Source organism: Centrocercus urophasianus, unplaced genomic scaffold, assembly GCF_019232065.1.
Source record: "Centrocercus urophasianus isolate 14NV4802_14NV808 unplaced genomic scaffold, USGS_Curo_1.0 seq_10, whole genome shotgun sequence".
NCBI lineage: Eukaryota > Metazoa > Chordata > Aves > Galliformes > Phasianidae > Centrocercus > Centrocercus urophasianus.
Genome location: NW_024884142.1, coordinates 41,468,464 through 41,491,140, shown reverse-complemented (window position 1 = coordinate 41,491,140; position 22,677 = coordinate 41,468,464). Strand labels below are relative to the sequence as shown.

General features: G+C 38.5%; 1 protein-coding gene across 1 annotated transcript in view; it reads right to left on the bottom strand.

The window, feature by feature from the left end:
* SLC35F1 (solute carrier family 35 member F1) overlaps positions 1 to 22,677 on the bottom strand; it is a 234,330-nt gene that overhangs the window by 31,066 nt on the left and 180,587 nt on the right. Inside the window, exons 3-6 of the mRNA XM_042818195.1 lie at positions 19,771 to 19,898; positions 8,563 to 8,722; positions 3,901 to 4,057; positions 547 to 599 (exon numbers count right to left, since the gene is read on the bottom strand). Of these exons, the coding sequence (XP_042674129.1) occupies positions 547 to 599; positions 3,901 to 4,057; positions 8,563 to 8,722; positions 19,771 to 19,898 (498 nt within the window). The remainder of the gene's footprint in view (positions 1 to 546; positions 600 to 3,900; positions 4,058 to 8,562; positions 8,723 to 19,770; positions 19,899 to 22,677) is intronic.

Below are 22,677 nucleotides of genomic sequence, written 5' to 3'. Positions count from 1 at the left end.
AGCAAAACACTGTAAGAGCTTCACTGTGCATGATGCTATTTGTTACACATCTTAAAGACATATCTGCTATATTCCACCAAGACTAATTGAAAATCAGTTAACCACTTGCATACAGAAATGGTCCCTTGGAAATGTGTTTAAGATGCTACAATATGTATTACAAGAACTTTTGAAGTTTTTTGTTAGGTCTCATTTTCTTTCTTTGGTATTCATTGAAAAGGCTTGGTTCTTTGTAACTACCTCATTTATTTGTCTCAGTGTTGCACTGAATCTCAGAATAGAACACCATTATTATTTTACTCCACAGCTATGTGAATAATTATCTTATTCATAAGCACTTCTCTGTTGCTTAACCTAAAGGTGCAAGGGAAGAACAGTTAGGGAACAAATCAGTTAAGAATGGTTGTAGGACATGTGCTTCAACCTTTGGCAGACATCAGTGCAAAAATCACAAACATTGGCTTGTGTGTGCCTGCTTCTCCAAAAATCGGTTGGCTCCATACCTCCTTCAGCAACTATCTTCAATGAGGTAAAGAGTTTTCTTACCTATTTGCCAGTCCCAGGGAACCTTCAACAGCTCTTTGTGTTCCATGATTGCACTGTAAGAAAAGAGAAGGCAAAATCTGATGAAAGGGAACAGAAGTTAAATTACTTCTACTCATTCAATTCAAATGCTGGACAAAACAACATAAACAGCCTTATAACAAAAAGTCTCTGTAGGAACCAAATGCAATCAGAATTTGCTAATCCACCCTATTCCTATGTGTTTGAAAGATCTTCAGGGCAGTAATAAGATGTGATAACATACAATTTGCACTGGTTTATTTCCAGCTCTCTGAATACCTGCTCCAAAGTGCTCGTCCCCCTTCATGTTCAGTCCTCTTGTCTTCTTAATATTCTGAAAGCTTTTGAACTTTAATGATTAATAATGTATCTGCCTGAGTTATTCACCCTTCAGAGTGGCTCTGCAGTGAGAGCTGAGTAAATCACTGTCATGAGGTGGCAGATATCACAGGCTGGGTTTGAGGAGAGTGCTGTAATTTGTTACATGCTGAGACAGAGCAAATAGTCATGGCAATGAAAGTCAGGAAACAAAACAAGAGATGGGCAAGCTGCAAAAGTCCATTTTCAACATCTTGTAGGTCTTACTTTACATTAACATCAAGATACCAGACTCAGAAAATTCTCAAGTGGCAAAAAGTCTGTTCTTCCCAGTCACAAAAAAAAGACCCCTGTAAATTAGGAAGCTTACTCTGACAGCAGATGTTTCTGATCTGTGATTGACAGATGTATGGAACTCTGCACAGCAGTCGGGGCACTATTTTAACCAAGCATAAAACATGGACTACACACACTACAAAAAGAAATACCTAGCACAAAAAGTGGTATGTAGGTGACCAAGTCTAACAGTAAAACTACAGAACTCAGTGCCTTCCAGATAAATACGATCTAGAGAGTTGCATCCTGAAAATTCTAATTTGCTTACCTCTGATATGTGGCAAATTTAATACTGTGGAGAGAATAATGAGATTATTTTGTCTGCAGAGTAACTAAATTAAAAGTGTCTTTGCACGCAGAAGGCATATGTCTCTTTTATCAGCAATCCGGTAAATACAAACTGCAGTGTCTTGCTATGGCAAGCAAATTTTGATGTTATTTAAATACACGAACATTGCTTTCATACTGTTCCATATCCAACACAAAAGAAGTAGAAACTGATATGCTGCGATATGTGCTTCATTATGATCTGTGAAACAAAGAGGGGTAAGAGCAACTTTGTGAAAGGGCTTCATTTAGTGACGCCTGATTCATTGAAGAATAGAACCACGATGAGTTTTCAAAGGATGTTGTGATCAAGGAGTTCCCTGAGGACTGAAAAAAGAGACAAAACAATATCCAGTTTCAAGAAGAGCAAGAACTACTGCTAGCCAACCTTACTCTAGACTTTGGGAAGATAATGGAATAATTGTTCCATTTCCAGGCAATTAATAATGAAGAGCTGACTAGGAACAGTCAGCACAGATTTTTCAGAAGCAAACCTGTTGCCTTTTATGATGAGATGTCTGGCTCCATAGATAATGGAAAAGGAATGCATGTGAGGATGGAGTGTAATCTACCTCAACTTTAGCAAAGCTTTCAACATGACTTCCCAAAAAATCCTTAGAGATTGAAAATACACGGACATATATTGGACGGGTGGACTATCCATAAGGATCAATGGAAAACTGTTCAAAAAGTAGTGATCAGCAGATTGACAACTTCTGACAACTGATTAATGTTATCAATGTAGAAGATTGGATGGAATGCACAGTCACCGAGTTCACAGAGGACATCCCATGCAGCAGATATGCTGCCATTCAGAATGACCTAACAGGCTGGATAAATGGACTGGCAGAAATCTGATGAAGTTCAAGAAAAGCAAACATGAACTCCTACATCTAAGATGAAATATCCCCATGCAACCAGTACAGGCTGGGAGCTGACTGGACAAGAAGCTATACTGTAAAAATCAAGCTTGGAGTCCTGGCGTACAGGAGCCAGCAATGTGTTGATGTAGCAGAGAAGACCAGCTGTGTTAGTAAGAGTCTAGCCAGCAAGTTGAAAGAAGCAATTTATGAGAGAGCAACTGCAGAAACAATTTCAGACCAATCCCTGCTTTGCGAATGCCAACCAAACTTTGACCAGTGCTTTTCCCAGCATGCTGGTAAAGCCTTATTTCTGAGACATTCTTCCCCCCAGGAAGCTTCCTTAAAGCTTTCAGCAAAGAAATGGCTTTTGGAGTTTCTTTCCTATTGAGTCCTCTGTACATGAACATACCTTGTGCCAGCACCAGATTCTTCTTCCCAGACAAACAGATTATAGACACTCAATTGTGTCTATCTTCAAGAAGAGTTGAAATGGTATTATAATTAAATTCAGGAATATGAGACCTGTATATTACTGTTTAAATGCACAGCAAAACAAAAGCACTGCTTGATAACTTTAGAACAAGCCAGTACCTACATACCATGAACAATTTAGGTAACAAAAATGCTTTACCCAAAACATGACATTTTAAGTCATGTTTTCAGATTCTACATAAACATAGTAAGCTTTCTATCTAAAGAAACAGAACTAATTAAGTAGAAATCAATGGGCCATTTCTTTGATGAGTCTCAGCTCTTAAAGCTGAATAGCTCAGATGTGCAGGCAAATAACTTGTTTTTGGCTAATATTCAAAAGCTGTTGGGTATGACAAGTGCCAGTGACAGATCTCCGTAAATGTGTTGATCTTGCAGGGTGACTTTTAATACAGGCATATTAGGCACAGTGTTGCAATACTGGCAGTGAGGTACCTGCTCATTAGGTACATGTGGATATGACTCCAAAAATCCATGTGCCAATCTACTGAGTGCTAAGTATTTTAAAGTGAAAAAGCCAATTTCTTAAGGACATTTTCATTATTTCTGCCATATCTTTCTTAATTACACAAAACAAATCAATCAGTAAAATCTCTTCTGACTGCATATGTGTTTTTCAATCTAAGTAACTTCTAAAAAGTATGAAACAGAACTGTAGAGGGCTGTAGAGAGTTTCCTGTTCACAGACCAGAGCAATATGTGAAATATTTATTTATCTTCAAGCAATACAGGATAAGGATGTGTTTTCCCCCTCCTCATGGGACTTTCATACGGAAAACCAGTTATTGAATTAAAGTACTTAGCTACATATATATATATATATATGGATGGATTTGAGTACAAATCCAGCTATCTCAGATATCAAAAACAAATTCCCAAATCTGCAGATACTTACTCTACACAGGAAATGGCTACCTTTGAAGAGTAGGGCACAGTACCTCAAAGGAAGCCAGAACTATACTTATTTGAATGACCTTAGAGTTCAAACCTGCTCACTTACAGCTGGATTCCACTGAAGAAGGAGCCAAAGAGTCCGATCATGCCCAGGAACTCCACCCGACTCAGATTTCGGACAATATACTCTTCACAAACGTTTGAGATGCCGTACAGTGTTGCTCCACCCAATACTAGGAGATCCCCTATCAGTTTATTTTCACCTAGGAATAAACAGGGGAAAAATCAGAACATGTCAAAACAACCTTTTGTCTAGAACTGTTGTAAGTTCTGCCCCGTAGATATGAATACGCAGTCACAAAGTAGCTCTTATCTGGATCAATAAGATGAACACAAATGTTCTGTCGTAACAGTTTTCATCCAATTATCACAAGAAAATCTAGCAGAAATGAAGCAAGAATTTTATCTTTTCTGTAAGAAAATCTGAATGTAAAGAAAAACTTATGAAAACTACAGGACTCTTCAGTGATCAGTTCTTTTAATTTTATTATTTTAACTTTTATTTTTTCCAGGTGGAATGGGACAGTTTGCATCTCATTTTGAAATCTAAGCAAAAACATCCCTGGCATTCAGATGGGAAGCCAACAAAGAATTTTATGTACCTGTGAAATGAATGAAGAAATCATTACAACCCCAACACTGACCTCATTCTCACATGAAATTGTTTGACAATAAAGAGAGAAGGAAGGATGAGGTGTAGACAGGGTGATGATAATAGAGGTTTTTTAAAAGGAGGTAAATTAACATAGCAGTACCTAATTCATAAAATGAACAGAAAATTATATTTTCAGTACTTTAAGATATATATAACTACTAAACCACCATATTATCAAAGAATGTTTGAAATCTTTTTAAGTCTTGGGTTCTTTTATTACTTTGGGCCAGAGGGATGCAGAGAGATTTGATCAAAATTAAGTTCCAGCTTGAAAACTGAGGCCCTGTTTTTGCAGCCTGATGCATGCAATTCCCTCTGCACATAAGGCTTACTGAATGATTTCTACTAGAGTTACAGCTTTTCAAAGCTGCCAGACATTGCTGCAGAACCAAAGTCAGAAAGACTGGCTATAATGGAAATTCCTTTGAAAAGGTTCTGAACTTCCCAGTGAGAAGAAATTTATGGAAATGACAATGGTCATAAAATGGTCATAGAAAAAGAATTCAAAAATCCTGTATCTTGTCTCAGAATCACAGAACCATAGGGTTTGGAATGGACCTCTGGAGGTCATCAAGTCTAATCCCCTGTTAAAGCAGGTTCCCTAAAGCACAAGAAAGCATCCAGCTGGGTTCTGAATATCTCCAGAGAAAGAGACTCCACAGCTCCTCTGGACTACCTGTGTCAGTGCTCTGTCACACTCACAGTAAAGAAGGTTTTCCTCATGTTCATATGGAAGTTCTAATGATCCAGTTTGTGCTCATGGCCCCTTGTTCTGTCACTGGGCACTGTTGAAAGAAAGCTGGCCCAAAGCACTTCATACCTGCCCTTTAGATATTTATAAGCACTGTTAAGATCTCTCCTCACTCTTCTCCAGGCTGAACAGTCCCAGGTTTCTCTGCCTTTCCTCATAAGGGAGATGCTCCAGACCTGTCGTTATCTCTGTGGCACTCTGTTGGACTGTATCTAGAAGTTCCCTACTTTTCTTGAACTAAGGAGCCCAGAACTGGACACAGTAGTGCAGATATGGCCTCACCAGTACAAAATAGAGGGGGAGGATCACTTCCTTCAACCTGCTGGCCACTCTCTTTTTGATGTACCCCAGGATATCATCAGCCTTCTTGGCCACAAGGGCACACTGCCTCATGCACAAAGTGCAGTTCACCTGAGGATGCTCAGGTCCTTATCCACACTACTCCTCTCCAGTGGTTCAGCTCCTAACCTATACTGATGCTTGAGATTATCCCTCCCCAGGTGTAGGTCTTTATGCTCGCCCTTGTTGAACCTCAACAGGTCCCTTTTCACTCAACTCTCCAGCATATCCAGGTCTTGCTGAATGGCAGCACAACATTCTGGTGTGTCAGCCACTCCTCCCAGCTTGGTTTCATAGCAGACTTGCACAGGGTGCACTCTGTCCCTTCATCCAGGTCACTGACGAAGATGTTGAACAATACCAGACCAAGCACCAACCCCTGAGGAATACAGCTAGCTATAGGCCTCCAGCTAGACTCTGAACCATCGATCATGACCATCTGAGCTCTGCCAGTCAGCCAGTTCTCAATCCACCTCAGTGTCCACTCATCTATCCCACACTTCCTTAGCTTGCCTATGAGGATGTTGTGGGAGACAGTGTCAAACACCTTGCTGAGGTAAAGTTACACCACATCCGCTGTTCCCCCCTTATCTACCCAGCTGGTCATGGCATCGTACAAGGGTACTGGATTGATCAAGGATGATTTCCCCTAATGTCTCCAAAATTAGTTATAAGCACCAGAAAAGTTGCTTAGGGACAAACAAGAATAGAGAAAATAATCAAAACACTCCTACTAATACTTGACTAGTCTCCAGTATCATTTGACTCAGAGACGTGGTCTCTATATAAACATTACTAGATTCAGTCTCACATTGAATTTCAGCTTTGCATACACTTCGACTAACAGTATGTTCATATTTGTCAATTTATCTTTTTAAGATCTGGCACTTATTTTCCTTTTTGCAATCAGCCATGGAAGATGATGGCACATACCCTTAATTTAAAATAAGCATCAGCACTTTGGAAAACCTTACCCTTGATGCATTTGGTGTTCCACAGTGGATCTAATCATCCCTCACTGAGCTCACTCATGTGGTATTTATTATAACCACTCACTAGCACTTTGGAGAAGTACTGCTGAAAGAGCTTTTGACCTCAGAGTTTGTCTCTGCTGAACTGCTGATACAAACATCCTTTGCATGTACGAGTCAAACACCACAAGATCGAACATTTTCACAGAAATAAGATGGCCCCAAACAGCAGCTTGTGATGGCTCTTCCCCACCTCACTGACCCTTAAAGACTGTGAGACTCAAAATTCACTGATTTCACAGACTATGGCAAACAAGAGTCAATTCTTCTTGCTCCCTAAAATATAGGAATAACAAAGGAGTTCACTGAGGGCAAATACAAATTCACTGCTTTTGACTGTATTTTTACAATCAAAACTCCTTAATTTTGTTTGCCCAGTCCCAAGAAATAACCCATAAATGTTGTGGAACATTTTAATGTAAAGTTTCTTGAGATCTTCTGTTTTGCTGCCAATATTCATTTTTAATTTGCAGATTTTTAAGGCATAGTTCTACCCCTTCAGCCAATTTAGTCACAACAACTCTATTTTATTCTGTTAAAGAGAAAGTGGAAACATATTCCTATATTTCAATACATTTCATTTTGCCATTTTAAGAAGCTGCAAACTCTATCATGTGTGGCTCTGATCTTTTATGTCTTCTCTCTGTGTAGAAATAAGCACACAGTCTTTCATGTGAAGGTCCAAATTAAAAAGCAACAGCATATGTTAACAGATATTCTTTTTATGGGTATATTTCCTAACAGCTATATTCATGCTTTAGTAACTAATATAGCAAATAATATCTGATTATTGCAGATAGACTGCGAAGTGTCAGTTTTTTCAGCCTTTTCTGCTGATGTCCAATGCCTTGCATGCCTCTGCTGAACCACAACTCACATGCCCAAGCACATTATGCTCCAGATTATAGGGACACCTGATGTTTCTCCCAGAACCCAGGGCTGAAATCCCAGTCCCTCCAAATCAGACATTGCTAATGCAACCTTGGCTGCCTGACTGCACATATATTCTTTCCTTTATAGGTAGGGTGAAGGTATTTCTGGAGGAGAGCAATGAGCTAGAAGTCTTCAGAACAGAGATAAAAAGGAACAGGGAGGTATAATTAATACTTTACCAAACTTCCTTGTTTTGTTCAGTTGCATCTTGGCAAATGCAGATCTTAAGAGTGCTTGCATTTGTATTCAGAGAGAATTTTAAATCCCAATGTATTATGTTCAGCTCACAATTCAGTGCTTTTAATTAAGGATGAAAACTGTGCCTAATTTACAGCCTTTGAAAAGAATTTTCGGCCTTCCCACATCATTTGTGTTGGCGCTAGAAATCAATGAGACAGAGGAAGTTCATCAATGAAATCTAACTCTGTCTAGTCTACATTAATAGCTATGCACACATTTTTTGTATGATGCTGCGCATGAAAAAGAACATTTTATGCACAAGAAGGTACTTCTCAATAGTTATGCACACAAATCCCAAATCTTTACTTTGAGGCTGTGTTACAAATCAGTTAGTATAGTTGGTCTGGTGTATTCTAGTACCAAGCAAGTGACCTTGTCTCTGTACAAAAAAGGAGCAAAGTTAAGCAGCAGTGGACAGGAGAGACAGGATACTCAGAGATGTAGCCAATTTGGAAAGGAAGCAACTGAGATTTGCTAACTCTAAGCAGAACTACAAGCATTTAGTTTGCCCCTCTGTATAAAAGATGACATGCATTGCATGCTCAGAGCAAGTTCATTTGCAGAAGTGGTGAACTTTAACTGTTGACCCATTTTTTTTCCTCTATCCCTCCTGACAATGAAGCACCCCTGAATGTTGTAGTGCTTTGGATCCATGAAGACACAGGATTTCCTGCCAACTTCCAATTTTCCATGCCCCGAACCGAAATTACAGTTTCTGTGATCAGAGCTTTGCAGTACTAGACACTAATCCTTACTCACCTGCTCCTTGCTGTCTCCCAACGAGGACATCTGCTCCTGCCATGCAGCCCATGCCCAGAATGCAGACCACGATCCCAATGAAATGTACTGCCTTGTATCGTACCAGCAAGAAGAACCAGGAGAGCAGTATCACCACTGGGATGACAAAACAATCTAGGAGCTGTAAAGATAGAGAAGAAAAAACAGCAAATCAACTGCTAATATTTTGCCCTTAAATTTTAAGATAGATTTCAGAAGACGATAACGGGGTTATTAATTTAAGAACGGCACTTTCTACCGGATAGAAAATGTATAAAAGTCCCTGTGTCCAACAGGCAGATGATAAGACAATATTCTAACTATTCCACTAATCCAGGAGAGATGCTGCTAGCCATTTTAAGACACAATTGAACTGTATTGCTCTTTGATTCAGTTGCACATTCCAAATCCATGGGAAGGAAAGCTGGGCCAAAAGAGAGCCACAGTACTCTCCATCTGGTCTTCACCTCTGGTGATTAAGGGCCAGAGACAGAGTCTACTTTTCCTGCAGTCTAGACATATGCTTTGATTCAGACGTTTCAGGTCCAATTAGCAGGAATGTTCATAATACACAAGTTGGCCAGATTTTCAAAATCTGGCCATATAAATCAAGGGGCTTTTGCATGCAGAATACTTATGAAAAATCTGTCCCCTGTGGGGACTGTTAGCTTCTTAGAAAAATAGTCCCATATGCCTCTGAAGGAAAAAAATAAACACCTTGCCTGCAGTGCAAGAAGCTCAGTCTTCCTGCCAACAGACTTGGGTAAGAGCTTTCTCAAATAAGTGTTATGAAATATAACCTTTAATTGGTCTTTTCAGAGATACACAGCAACAAACCCAGAGGATCCACAATTAAAAAAAGAAATACATCAAATGTTTGTAAGAGGACCTTGAGATTTTGAGATGAAATTATATTTTAGGAACTATCAGTATGTCACCAAGGAACAAAAACACCTGCGTAGAAATCACAAAGATATTTGAATTTAAGAACATGAATCCCACTTTCTAAAGGCATACACACAATTAAGAGATAGGATTCTTCTGATTAAGAAAGAGATTTAAAGAGGTGTATGGGATACATTACTACTCAATGCCATTTGATAGAGTGGGAACTACATCTATACAGCTGCTGCTTCTTTCTAATGAAAAGATTTGGATCAAATAGTAATGGGGGAGATTGCAATTCTAGTTCCCAGAAATACTTCTGGATACTGTGACATTGATTTTACATGATATAATTTGTTTGGGTTTTTTTTATTATCTTTGGGCCTATTATCTGTTCTTTTGTTCTCTCAGTCACTAGTCACAGTAAGGATTACCAAATAATAATCATTACCCTTTCAACTTCTTTGTCTGCTAGTGGGGCTATCTGAAGAGAAACATAATTTTGAATGATCTGAATTTCAGTCAGTCTTTACCTGTGAGCTACTTATGTCATAAATACTAAATTTAGGGGTTTCACAAAAATTCAAAAGCTTTCATTAAAAAAAACAAAACAAAACAAAAACAAAAACAAAAAAAAACCAACAAGAGTAAGCAGTTGAATGGCATTCTTTTCAATGCTTCCTCGGTCAGTCAGTAGTAGCAACAGTCTTTAGAAGAGAAAGGGTTCACCAGCAGGGCCACACAGCTCTCAGGCAGTTCATGCAGTCCCAAAGAACAGCAGAACTGATGAGGAAAATTACAAATTGGAAAGGACTATGCTGAAAGAGCATTCTGCTTTTAAAATGAGAGCTAATAATTTAAAATGCATGACAAAGCCTCTTTACAGTGAAAACCGTCTCCGCCAGTCCTCAAAATACAGTCTTTTACAGAGAGGAGCAGGGGCTGAAAGTCCAGCAGAACTGGTGCAAGCTCCTTTGTTTTTATATAACATCTGCTCTGCCACTGAAGAGCCTATAATATATACAGGATACGACTGACCTGTCACTCAGTAACTTCTTTTTTAAAAGCGCACTTGGGAAACATGACTTCAACACCTGAAGTTTTTGTTGGTTTTTTTTCCTAGATAGTTTGCAGCCTATTGGGATGTTTCCCTGCTGTAACCTTGTTTCTCTCTCCTGGAGGGCTCTTTTCCAGTCAGACTCAGGAAGGAAACAGTAGGGCCAACTGAGATTTTCTGACAGCTGTGGCCCTACTGGTGGCCACTGTTCTCCACCAGATGATGGCTGGGCACATAATTGCACAAAGAGAGAGACTGAGTCACTTGGGTGCCCCTGTGTGAGCAGTTCTTCCAGTCTACAGCCCAGGTCTGACAAGAGGCCAAACTGCAGGACTGAAAGGACCAACATCAGAAGCTGCGCTGCTGGGAGCATCTCCAGGGGCAGTATTCCCAGGTGTGGGCATTACATTCCGGCATGTTTATGGGTGAAACGGCACATGGCCTTGTCGTGTCACTGGGAGGAGAGACAGGCCATAGCTAGCCAACACTGACATCACTACTGTATGAACAGCATTCTCTGCATGCTTATCAAGCACTGTGGATTTCTGAACTTCAGCATAGTTCTAACACATACCAGTAACAGATAACACGCTTGAGGGATGCTCTCTCTTCAGTGTAAACCTTGGGATATGAATCCAACTGAACACCTCTGTTCTCAATTTACCGTTCATGTCATCACACCTGTGCACATGCTTCTTGTTAGCAGCACTAGCACACATTTGCTAAAGGTGGAGGGAAGGTGTAAAGCAGTGCCTCCTGATCTTGTCTTATAGCTAACCCTGAAGGTCTGTATCTATCTCATTCCTATCCACTGTAGTGCTGAACAGGTGAGCTTAACCTACTGCTAGTTTGCATTAAAGCCAGATGGAGGAGAGCAAAATCTGCTACCAATAAGAGTTGCTTCTACCTGGCCCAGAGCAAGTGGCTTCTATTGAAAAGCTACTGCATGCAAACAGCTTTCTGCCTCTATTTTGTGCAAAGCTGTCAAGTGAATCTCAGTTACCACTGAACCCACCACTTGATTTTGCAAAGTCAGGAGGTCCACAACGACTTTTAAGAGCAGATTCAAGAATATGAAGATGTCACCTTTCAGCCATTAACTACCACATCTCAAGAGACAGAATGACTGTGTGGATGTTTTTAACCCCTACTGTCTGAAATACAGACCTTGTCCACCTTCTCAAGCAGGACATGGCACTGTATGTTCACTATGGGACAGACGCTCTGCTTTATTTACCCTGGGCTCATCATACAAAAAGAGCTTTTTCTTGAAATACAAATTAGGATGCTAGTATGATTTCAACAACCAGTTTTAAATACTGGTCTCTACCTGCAGCATGTGTACTTCACGATGCAAATTCTCACTGAGTCTTTTTTAGGAAGATTTTTAAAATTCATCTAATTCCATAAATATTAAAACACACCTATGCTTTCAAGTATGTGAAATTGTCTCTTTTAAGCACTAATTTCAAGGGAAGCATGAACAGAATGTGTCACAAACCAGCAATGCTGACATCAGCTGGAAAACATCGCTTTGGAGCTAGTAGTCCAAGGTCTGAAATGTTATCTGCAGTACTGCAGCATCAATAGATAAAAACAGTGAATGCAGGTAACATCCACTGACATCACATAATTCTTGAATCGTGCCCAGTTTACACTTGAATTTAACAATGGGGCAGATAGAAACAATGGGGTGGATACCTTACCACAATGTGAGAATTAAGATTACATGGGGTGTATTGCTAGCTACTGCCTTACATTTCACTTCTCCCAGGCTATATTCACTCTGCTTTTCTTTTTCCTTCAGACATACCTGTCTAGTAAAAGAAAAAATGCACATACATTCTTCAGACAAAAGATGTGCCATCACTGATTGCCTGATGTGTGATAAGGCTTTCTTGAATTCTTTGTTGCTTTTTCTTTTGTCTGCTACTAATCATTGCAGCTAATAAAACACATTATACCTAACTTCCATTTTTCTGACTATACAGCCTCAACATTAACAAAGATAAACTATGTTTAGCTTGAATTTCATTCACAGTAAATAAAGGTCAGTCATTTACCAATATTTCACAAGGAACAGTCTTCTATACTTCCTTTTAATTGCTTATTCAAAAGGTACTGCAAACACCCTGTCATTATGTTAAATTAATGAATGACCTGATTTCAGTCAAAGTTATCAGATCACACAAGTTATCAGATCTCAGTAATCTAAAGGAAAACATATTTCTTATTTTGCTATGGAAAGATATTAAAACTGATATCAAAGTGTAGTGCAGACAGGTTGAACATTTTGTATAGAAGGAGGCAGAAGAAGAGCTCTTTGCCTTGACCCTGCTATGTCTTTCTTACTGAGAGCTCTGAATCAGGTCACTTGAGAAGGCAGGATATAAAAACACCTTATCTACTGATACATAATTTTACAGAAACTACTTGGTAATAAGAGAGTAGTGTTGCTTTAGAGAATGAAGACTCTTATTTGATTCTTAAAGATATCACACTGCATCCATGTTTGTTGATACAAAATGTTGAAATTTATTTCCTCTGATTGTTTGTTAAGTACACTCACTTCTTTACACTACTGATTCACAGAAAAATACTCTCTTGCCACCAATAAACACCCAGACTCTGATCTCACAAATTCAGCAACTGCCTGCCCATATCGAGCAAGAACATGCTGCTAGTGTTTGGAAAGTGGTGCTGGCAAGCTTTAGAAAAAAGGTCTGTAATACAGAGTGTGAACTGCTGATCTGTAGCCATATCAAAAAGAAAAAAGCTGGTCAGCAAACTTCCTGTGGGAGCAGCTGAGCTGAATCTTCCTTTTTAATCATTCATTGAATTTTTTCCCCCCAGTTACCAGCTCTTTTTATTTCACATTAGGGGTTTCTCATTAGTGCTGCCCTCAAGCAAATCATGCAGAGAGTCAGCTGTACCCTCTACTCAGCTTGCTCTCTAGAGCAGAGAGATCAGTGAAATCAGTGTCACAGCCACAGAGCTTTGTATTGTCACGTAGATGTGATGGCTACTGAAATTCAGCAGGAGAACTGGTGAGTTTAATACAAAAGCAAGTTCAGTATCCAGGAAGAGACACACCTTTCAGTGAGTACTTTGCTTTTCAGTCAAAGGAAGAAATGGTTTGCCACTAATTCCAACAAATTTTTTGTTCCAGTTTTCCCACCGCTTTCACAATCTCGCACTCACCTGATTCACTCCCTGTTACACATGCACAAAACCAGCTGAGATGTAAAACCTCTGTCTGCCTTTGGGCTGCCCCCAAACAGAAACCTTCTGTAAGGAAGGTGTGGATGCTGGCAATGCTTCTGGCAGATTTATTTTAAGCAATTCAAATTAAAAAATGAAGCACTGTTTTCACCTTTTGTGTTCAGATGCATTCCTACTTGTTATCATAAGCATATCACTTTTTTTCCCCCATGATTTATGTAACCACAGATTTAGTTTAAAAACTGTTCATTAGTTCATCATACCAAAGCATAGGGTACTACAGGTTGGAAGACTGATGAAAGAATCAGTTAGCAATGTCATCTGCCTACAAAACAATGTAAAAATGTTTTGCTTTCATGCTATGGAAGAAACAAGGAGACTTCTTCCAGTCCGAAGTCTCTTTAATATTTTGCTCTTGAGATCTCTTAAGCTATTTTCCTTTGGGCCACATGACTGATATTTCTATAACCATTCCCATCAGCTCCATTAATTCTTTCCAGAATTTCTTCCTTTTCTCTGCAGACACTGAAACTTCTTCAGAATATTCGCTAGTGAAAGTCCTTCACCTACACCTGTCTTGCGTGCACCAACACTTGAGATGAGGATTATTATGGCTCCAAATTTTTGTGTACGTAAAAGGAATTCATTGAGGTCATATAGACATTTAAAATGACAAGTGGTGGTCACATCAACCTAGAGTTCCTCTGCTCTCAAAACTGCATATTCTCTTTATTGTGAAACTGAATAATTTCATCTTGACTCCTCTAAAAAAAAATATCTTAGGACATACCTCTCACACCTCTTCATTCCTTTCTTCCTTTCACTACAAACACTACAGCTACGCTTATGCTATGTCTGCTCAAATACCACAATCAAGGAAGAGTACAAACTGACTCCTGAAATAGAATTTCATTTAACCAGCTTCCTCCTTCGACTGCCTCCATCACTGGCAGAAGACCATTCTAAGACAGCAGATGGTTTCTCCAGCAGTCATATAATTCTGTAGAAAAAAATGCATTTTCTGTTTTGCTTCTGTCCAAGTAAGAACACTGGAGATAGGTTTTGAAGGCCGTTTTCTCAAGTTTACCAATTAGATACTTCTCTGTCATATTGTAAGGCATGGTTTTGGAAAAGTCAGAGATAACTCCCGTAGCAAATAATCTGCTTTTGCATTGCACCTGCAAGAATATGCAAAATGGGCACAGAATGCCAAATTCTCTGCTGTTGTAATAGGCACAGCTTCACTGACTTTAAGGAGATTTTGCATATTTATATTAGGAAAATGCCTGGCTTGAGGTAAATCTTGCCATTAGAGAATACCTAGAGCTAAGCTGATTCCAATTCTACATAGAGAGACTGGGGGAGGCAGAGGGTGGAGCTAGTTTGTGAACTATGAGTGTGTAACCATTAAAAGACAGAATAACAACTCAAAATACAATAAAAAAACAAATGCCAGACACACCCCACAGATTCTCCCAGTATACACGTATACTAGGCACAACAGCATTCTGCAAACGTGGTTGACAGTGCATGTTTTCCCTCACAGCCCTGAAGCAAAACAGGAAAATATAGCCAAGCTTTCATGCATGGGGACTGGGGGAGGAAGGGAGGGAGTGGTTCTCTCTGCTTCCAAGATATTTCACATTAGTGAGCACTGGGCAAAGTGAATCAACAGCTTCAGTATTGCAAATCCCCTGCTCATCACCTCCCAGATTTGCTTCAAAATTACCTCAAATCTTCCGCCTCAATGCACATCAAGTCCACGGGGACTAAAAACAAAGCAAAGTCTGCCATCCAGCACTCCTATAATAAGCATCTACTGCTGACTTCTCTCCTTTTTTGGTGGCAGTCGTTGAGGTATGAAAACTGCCACAGGTAATTGGAAGTATGATGTACTGCTGAGGCTCACGGTGATCTAAGAGTAGTTGAGAACATAAGAATCATAGTTTTATTGTCTGTCTCCTGATGTCTATAAATCCTAGCTTTTACTATCTTTGTTTTCATCATGCCAATCAAAGGCTTGATTGCCTAAGGAATAAATTACCAGATAAATCACTGTGTGAATATATAGTTCTCTCCTTGACAGTGCCTTATTTTTTGTAATACCAGATGCACCTGCTACAATTCCACTATGAAAGGCATTGCACATATAGTTCAGTGATGTCACACCACAGAAAAAGGATTGCATTACCACGAGACAGAGTAAATCAACAGCATAATATGGAGAACAGTGTATCTGCAGAAACAAAGCTGTGGGGATGAAGAGGCAGAAGGGAGGGCAGTCTGCCTCATAATGTAGCTAACAGGATGAGAAAACACTTACCTGGAAGATTACAAATTTGAAAGTCAAAGTCCAAATGTAGTTTCAAACCAATTATATTATCTACCTCTAAATAGTTGCAAGAACTCCAGAATCTTTTAATTCCCTCTGGGGGAGCCAATTTTATCTGCCATGTAAGTGGTGTCTCTAACAACAGTCAAAACACATTTCTTGAATAGTTATAAAAACTTCCACAGGCCTACACCAGAGCTGTGTCAAAATCAGTGAGGATAAATATGGAAAGCATTACCACAGGCAGTCCTGAAAGTTAGGTGTAGAGTTTTAAAATAAAGTCATAGGTTCGAATTCTAGTATGTACTGGAGGCTTTAGTGCAGTGCTACAAATGACCTGCTACAAATGACACTGAAAGGACTGCAATAATTAGTGTAAGTTAGATAAAAACATCAAAGAGAAAATAAAAATAATTTTACAAGATTTTGGCTACCTCAGAACCAGGACAAATGCATCTGGGAGCATTAAATGTGACTGATCTCTAGGAATTCTTGAACAGTGTGTTTTTGGAAGTCTAAATTAGTCCACAGACAAACTACTTCGCCTTCTATGTGATGTATTCTCAAATTTTAAATGAACTCTTTAGAGGACAGTCTTCACTTACAGGATTGCTGTTCTAAGGATTTTCCTTGATGTAGAATGGTTGAGTTTCAGTTGTCTCCAGCTGAGATAGAATTAACTCAAACTCCTTATATCAGCTACTGTTTTAACAGCTATGACTATATGTAAACAGTGGCTCTACATCTGCAATTTAGAAAGCACTCCAGACTTTCTGTAAGCACTTGAGAAATGCTAAGATCGTATCTAACAAATTGAGTTCTTCAGGGTATTTTGGTGCAAAAATACTTAGCTTTTGAATTTTAAAATGGAAGTAGATGTTAAGGTGACAAGTTCTGGAAATACAGAAGCACTCTAGGCACATGAGGAATGAACTTGAAGCTACAAAGGAGCAACCTGAACTGCTCATATCCCAAGACCATGCCCTTGGCATCAGGTTAGTATATGCAGACCAAGGGGTGCTAGCTGTCTACAAGCATTTTAGCTATATATAGAAAATCAGGTGTGGATTTTTATACATTTTTTTTGAATTGTTCTATTAAATCTAGTTGCCCATGGATTGCACTCCAGGTACCTAAAGGATATCTTGAATTTTATCCGTAGCAAATGACTGAAACCTTGGATTCTGAAATGTAAACAGTGCATTGGATGTCATGGTGGAACTGAGCAACAATTTTCAGACAACAATTGTACAATAATTGAGGATTTGAAATAATCTGAAGGACATCCAAAAGCAAAGGGTAGGTAACATATCCATCTGTGGCTTATGCTTGCGTGTCCTGGCTCACTGTGGTTCTGAAGGAAACTGGTGAAATATTTTAGGAAGTTTTGCCAGGGAATTCTGTTTTCCCAAACCAAAATCTCTTAAAAAACAAAACAAATAAAAAACAAAACAAAACAAAAGTTTAAAGTGTCAATTAGAAAAGATTTGAGTATAAAAAAAGTGTGGGAAAGTAGGGCAAAATTTTCAGCCTTCTTCCCTGAACCATAATAAGACAGTGTCCACTGGGGGGAAAAAAAGAGATGGAGTTCAGAACAGAAACTTCAAGAGTACAGAGAGTTTAGAGCTACTTGGAAAACGAATGCTGAGTACTCACAGTTGTGCAATGAAAGGAGAACTGTGAATCAAATGTAATAATGGTATATAATGCTTTACAGTTAGACTTTGTTTTTTGGCTGGGAGTAGCTTTTTTTTTTTTTTTTTCTTCCTAAAGGCACCACAAACCCATTACATTCACTTGCTAGTTTTGTGTGATGGAGCAGGGATGTGGAAAAAGCTGTAAAACCGATTTCCTAATGAAATGATCCATGTATCACCACTATAAAAACACTGCAAGATTTCTCATTTACTAAGGGTCAATTTCAACCTTCTAGAAAGTCTAAAATATTAAAAACTTACTTTCTCTCCATCAAACAAGATTTGGTGTCAGTGAGCATTTACGGCCTCTTATGTAGTAGTGCTCTTGCAGAATGAGGATTTTCCTCTCCTGAAGAGAGTAGAATGTTTGCTTTTTCTAATTCTAGGAGCAGCTTGCTTTTGTACATCTTTTATTTTTTATTTCGTATCAGTTATACCAGTGTTTCTTCTTCAGTTGAAATAGGATGTTGTTTGTCTACAGCTCACAAAATCTGTCATTTAATTCAATGCCTGAACAAATGACCTCATCCACTAACCTATGGGTGTCCAACTTTTTGTCATGTCTGGGCCACACTGAGTGAAGAGGAATTGTCTTGTGGTGCACATAGAATATATATATATAGTTAGTTACAAATTAGTGTATATAAACAGTGAAACTTACACATTTTTTGTTGTTTTGTCTTTTTTTTTTTTTTATTAAGGCATAGAAGAGCAAAAAATTTAAAACTATTGGGATATTTGTTTTTGAGAAACTAATGCATCAGTCTGGTTTGATGGCAGTGAATGCAATCATTAGTAAGCTCTCATGGTGCTCATCAGAGACTTTGATGAAATTATTCAGCAATCTTGAAACATATTCTTAAATTCCTTTATCAAAACAGAAAGTGGAACTGCATACATTTTGCTGGTATATATATATCACACATATAAATATATATATATATATATACATGATATTCTTGGGTAATATGATGTGGATAAGTCTTAAAAGTATTATCACGTTGTCTGGACAAATTTTGAAGAATTCTTAAACCAGTACTCTGACGACAGAGGCATTTGTGAATATCTCGTATAAACCTTGGATTCATAGGGTATTTTTTTTTTTCTATTCTTGTTTCTTATTGAGCTAAATACATTCAGTATTTTCCAATATAACTTGTTCAACTATGAAAGAAATATATTCCTAATTAACTTTGGTTTTGCAGAACTTAAGAGCTGCTCCAGTATTTTACTGTTTCTGAAGCAAACTCCAGGCAAACAAGGTGCAAAATAAACTGAACACTATGTACTGTTGCCCTGTGATTTACAGATAACATAAAAAGGGAGTAGGTTTGCTTTAGAGCAAGTAGCAATGAAGAATGTAATGATTTCCCAAGACAGACAATTTCCAGTCTCTTAAAACTGTTTCTGTTATTTACTTCTGTATTTAAATGGGAAGAAGGCTCCATCTTTGGTACCTGTATTTAAAACATACAGGTTTGATCTTTGGAGAAGCCTCTACCATGGTTTTTATTCACTTCATTTTCAGATTTTAAGGGACACACTTTGATAGCTGCAGTTAAACTATTATATAACATAATGCATCTCTCTGCTTGTATTTCTTTATCACAGCTGCATTAGTTTTACTTAATGATAAATTTGACAATCAGATCTGATTTCAAAATCCTAAAAGAAGCGCTTACATTTTTTCCAAGTACAATATGAAGTGAGAAAAAAACATGTCATACCATCTGGAAACAGTTCCTTGAAGGAGCAAATTAAGTAATTGGGTAAAAGTGTGATTGAGTGGTTTAGCACTGATGAACAAAATGAAAGCCACTATGTTTTTGCAGAGTTTGGAAAACACTGAGCACTAAAACTAATGCAGTATGAAAAATTATCTTATGAGATGGCATTGGAAGCACAGAGAAGATATAGAAAGAAACGACTGTCAGTGTACTGAAGACAATGGAAGCTGTTATATTACCTCAGAAAGAGAATATCCTTTATGTACTTACCTGTACACTAGTAAGAGTGGTGTATTGATAAGCTTTTACTACCAGGTAATTGGCTTCTATATCCACTATCCCCAAGATCATGTACTTCCACCATCTTCTTTTCAAAATTGCCAGCAAGTTTTCTTCTCCTGAGGTTAAAAAAGGAGAAAAGAATAATTATGTAAAAGAGGCAGATTTACGTGCACAAGGTATCTGCATATCAAGAGAAATTATCTAGAAGATCTCTTGCAGTTACAATATGCAGTTGAAAATGCATGCATAGCTAGGTAGTGCCAGGAAATGAAAACTAGCATATCCTATTTGTCTTGCAGATATTTTACAAAACAGCTTGGCAAAGTAATTTGTGAAGGTCAGACTGTTACTTCAATTGAGACATAAACAATGCTAAGAAAAACATGTAAAGCTTGGGTAGACTTTAAATGCGTTCTTAGCTCTATTTTTATGCATGCATATATATATATAAAAGAGTAAAGAATAGAGCTTCTCATTATATACACTTACACTCTCCATACATACTGATAGATGCTCCTTGCCACAAGTGGGAGATTACCAGTATTTGTAGCTACCATGAAATATGAGAACGATAGGATACCTTTCGGGTGGATGGCAGATCCTGATTAAAGGATAGCTATTATGACCCTAGAGGTCCAAAGTATTTGACCTGCTTGGAGGAAGGTTGTGCTGAAACAGACAGACAGTGTGACAGGTTGCTCTGCTCCCAGGACCAGTTTCTGAAGGAGCAAGGTTTGTTCTGTAATGCCTTTCATGGGAACCCTGCCAATCACCCCATACTTAATTTCTACCATGTGAAGACTGACAGAACAATATGACCTGCAGATCAAACCCACAACTTTCAAAAGGTCAAAGGAGTCTTCACGCCAGGCTAGGGATTATTATTGTTCCCAGTGCAAATGCTCATTAGTGAGGGGTAGGCAAACCTGCTGCTTATTTGCATGACAGTGGGCAAACTGATAGCAAGCTCAGTAAAGCTTTAAGTCTTTGAGAGGGTGCAGCCCTAACAGGGATCCAAGTGGGGTTGACTGAGAAAGTGTCAGAAACAGAATTTGAATTGCCTTGCAAGTTAAATAAATGCACCATTTTGAGATTTGTCCATGTTGACGCAGCCCTTCTAAGTGTCTGTGATCATCAAAATGGGTGGTGGAAAATATTGAAGAAAGGGAACATTACCGTCAATTGGCACTAAAATTTGTTCAGGCTTTCCAACTCTCCTTCACCATTTTCCATCATTAGAAGTGTGTTCATTCTTTGGTTCAAATGGTGATATGTGTACTACTATACTGTAAGAAATGGCAGGCTTTCTACAGTGCAGGAACATCTCAGATTTTATCAGATGCAATCGCAGAAAAATAGATAATAATTTCAGCAGTTCATTCAGAATCTGAGATGCTAAATCATGGCTCTACTGAGTGACTTGAGTGGATATTTACCTGAAGAAAGCATCTGAATCATGTGACATTTGTTCGTTAACAGATACTCACATATATACACACTTACAGGGAGATATTATTAGGCAACAACCTAATTACTTGCTGCAGTGATGATGACACTGAGTGTGAAATCATAAATGTTAAATCTTTCCTTCCTGTTCTTCTTTCCTTCCTTCTCTCTCTTCTCTTTTTCTATTTCTTCCTCTCTCTCAACAGGCAGCGGAGAAATAGAAGAAACAAGATGCTGAGGAAGCTAATTATTATAGACTAAATAAGAACAATTCAATGGTACATTCACCCATACCCCACTGTCACCACCAACTCATACAAGAGATTTCATTAAACAGAAATTCCCTCCCTTTGTTTGTACTGTGATTCAGGAACAATGCATTTCAGACATGAAATAAAAGTAAATTTATGGATTTGTTATGACGATTTGAGCATGCAGAAAGTTTTAGATCTTTTTGTATTTTTTAGATCATTTAGGAAGGCGTTTTCAAAAAAGTGTTGAAGATGAGATGTCCTAACTCCTACTAAAATCAGTGTAATGCATGCAGATAGATCCTTCCCAGGTAATGAAACTCTCTCTAATTTTCATGCTGCCCACATAATACCTTTATAATACCATTTGAAAAACACCAACGCAATGAAAAGGCTGAAAAGGCACCTCAGTGCGAATTTTGAGAATGTTTAAAAACCAAAGATATCAAATTATCAGACAGTATTAGGCTTTCAGTGCCATTGCAGTCTTTATTCCAAAAGTGAAAATCCCACCTAAGTCTGGTGTTTTCACTAAGACCCACACTTACAGAGCAGAAAGAAACAGCAGGCTCAAGCTCTGAACACTGCATTTGGCTAAGACTATAAACAAATATCAAGGAACATTTTGGTGCCTTTGGTTTGCCAGTGATTCCTTTTCCAACTTCAATTTCCAACCACAGATCACTATACTGCTCAAACGTAGACAAATGAATTAGGCATGGAAAGGAATGCATGGTCATGTGTTCTGGCTAACGGGTAAAGTCAGGGTTTCCATAGGTGGGAAATAAATCTTTTAAACTTTAGCTGATGTTCATGATTCTCCCTTTTGCTTTTTCAACCCTTTCTAGGTTAATGACAGAAATAAAAAAAAAAAAAAAAATAAGTGGCGAGTGGTGTTTTATCTTTGATGTAGAGCTCTGAGATGTTCCCAGCTGCAAAAGATCAAGTTGAGCTGAGAAGGCTCTGCAGAGCAAAAGGTAACGATGAAATGAATTTATGCAGGCACCATATAGCTTTGACGAACATGGTTTAGCTTCACAGCAAGTGTCTTTGTCTGACCCAGTGGAAAGCTGAGAGATGTACAGGCATTCAGCACGACAGAAATAAAACAGAGAATGTGTTCCTGGAAGAAAAATCTTGTGCAGGAGCTGCATTTCTCTGTGGAACACAGTTAGTCTTTGCTTCCATTCCCAGGCTG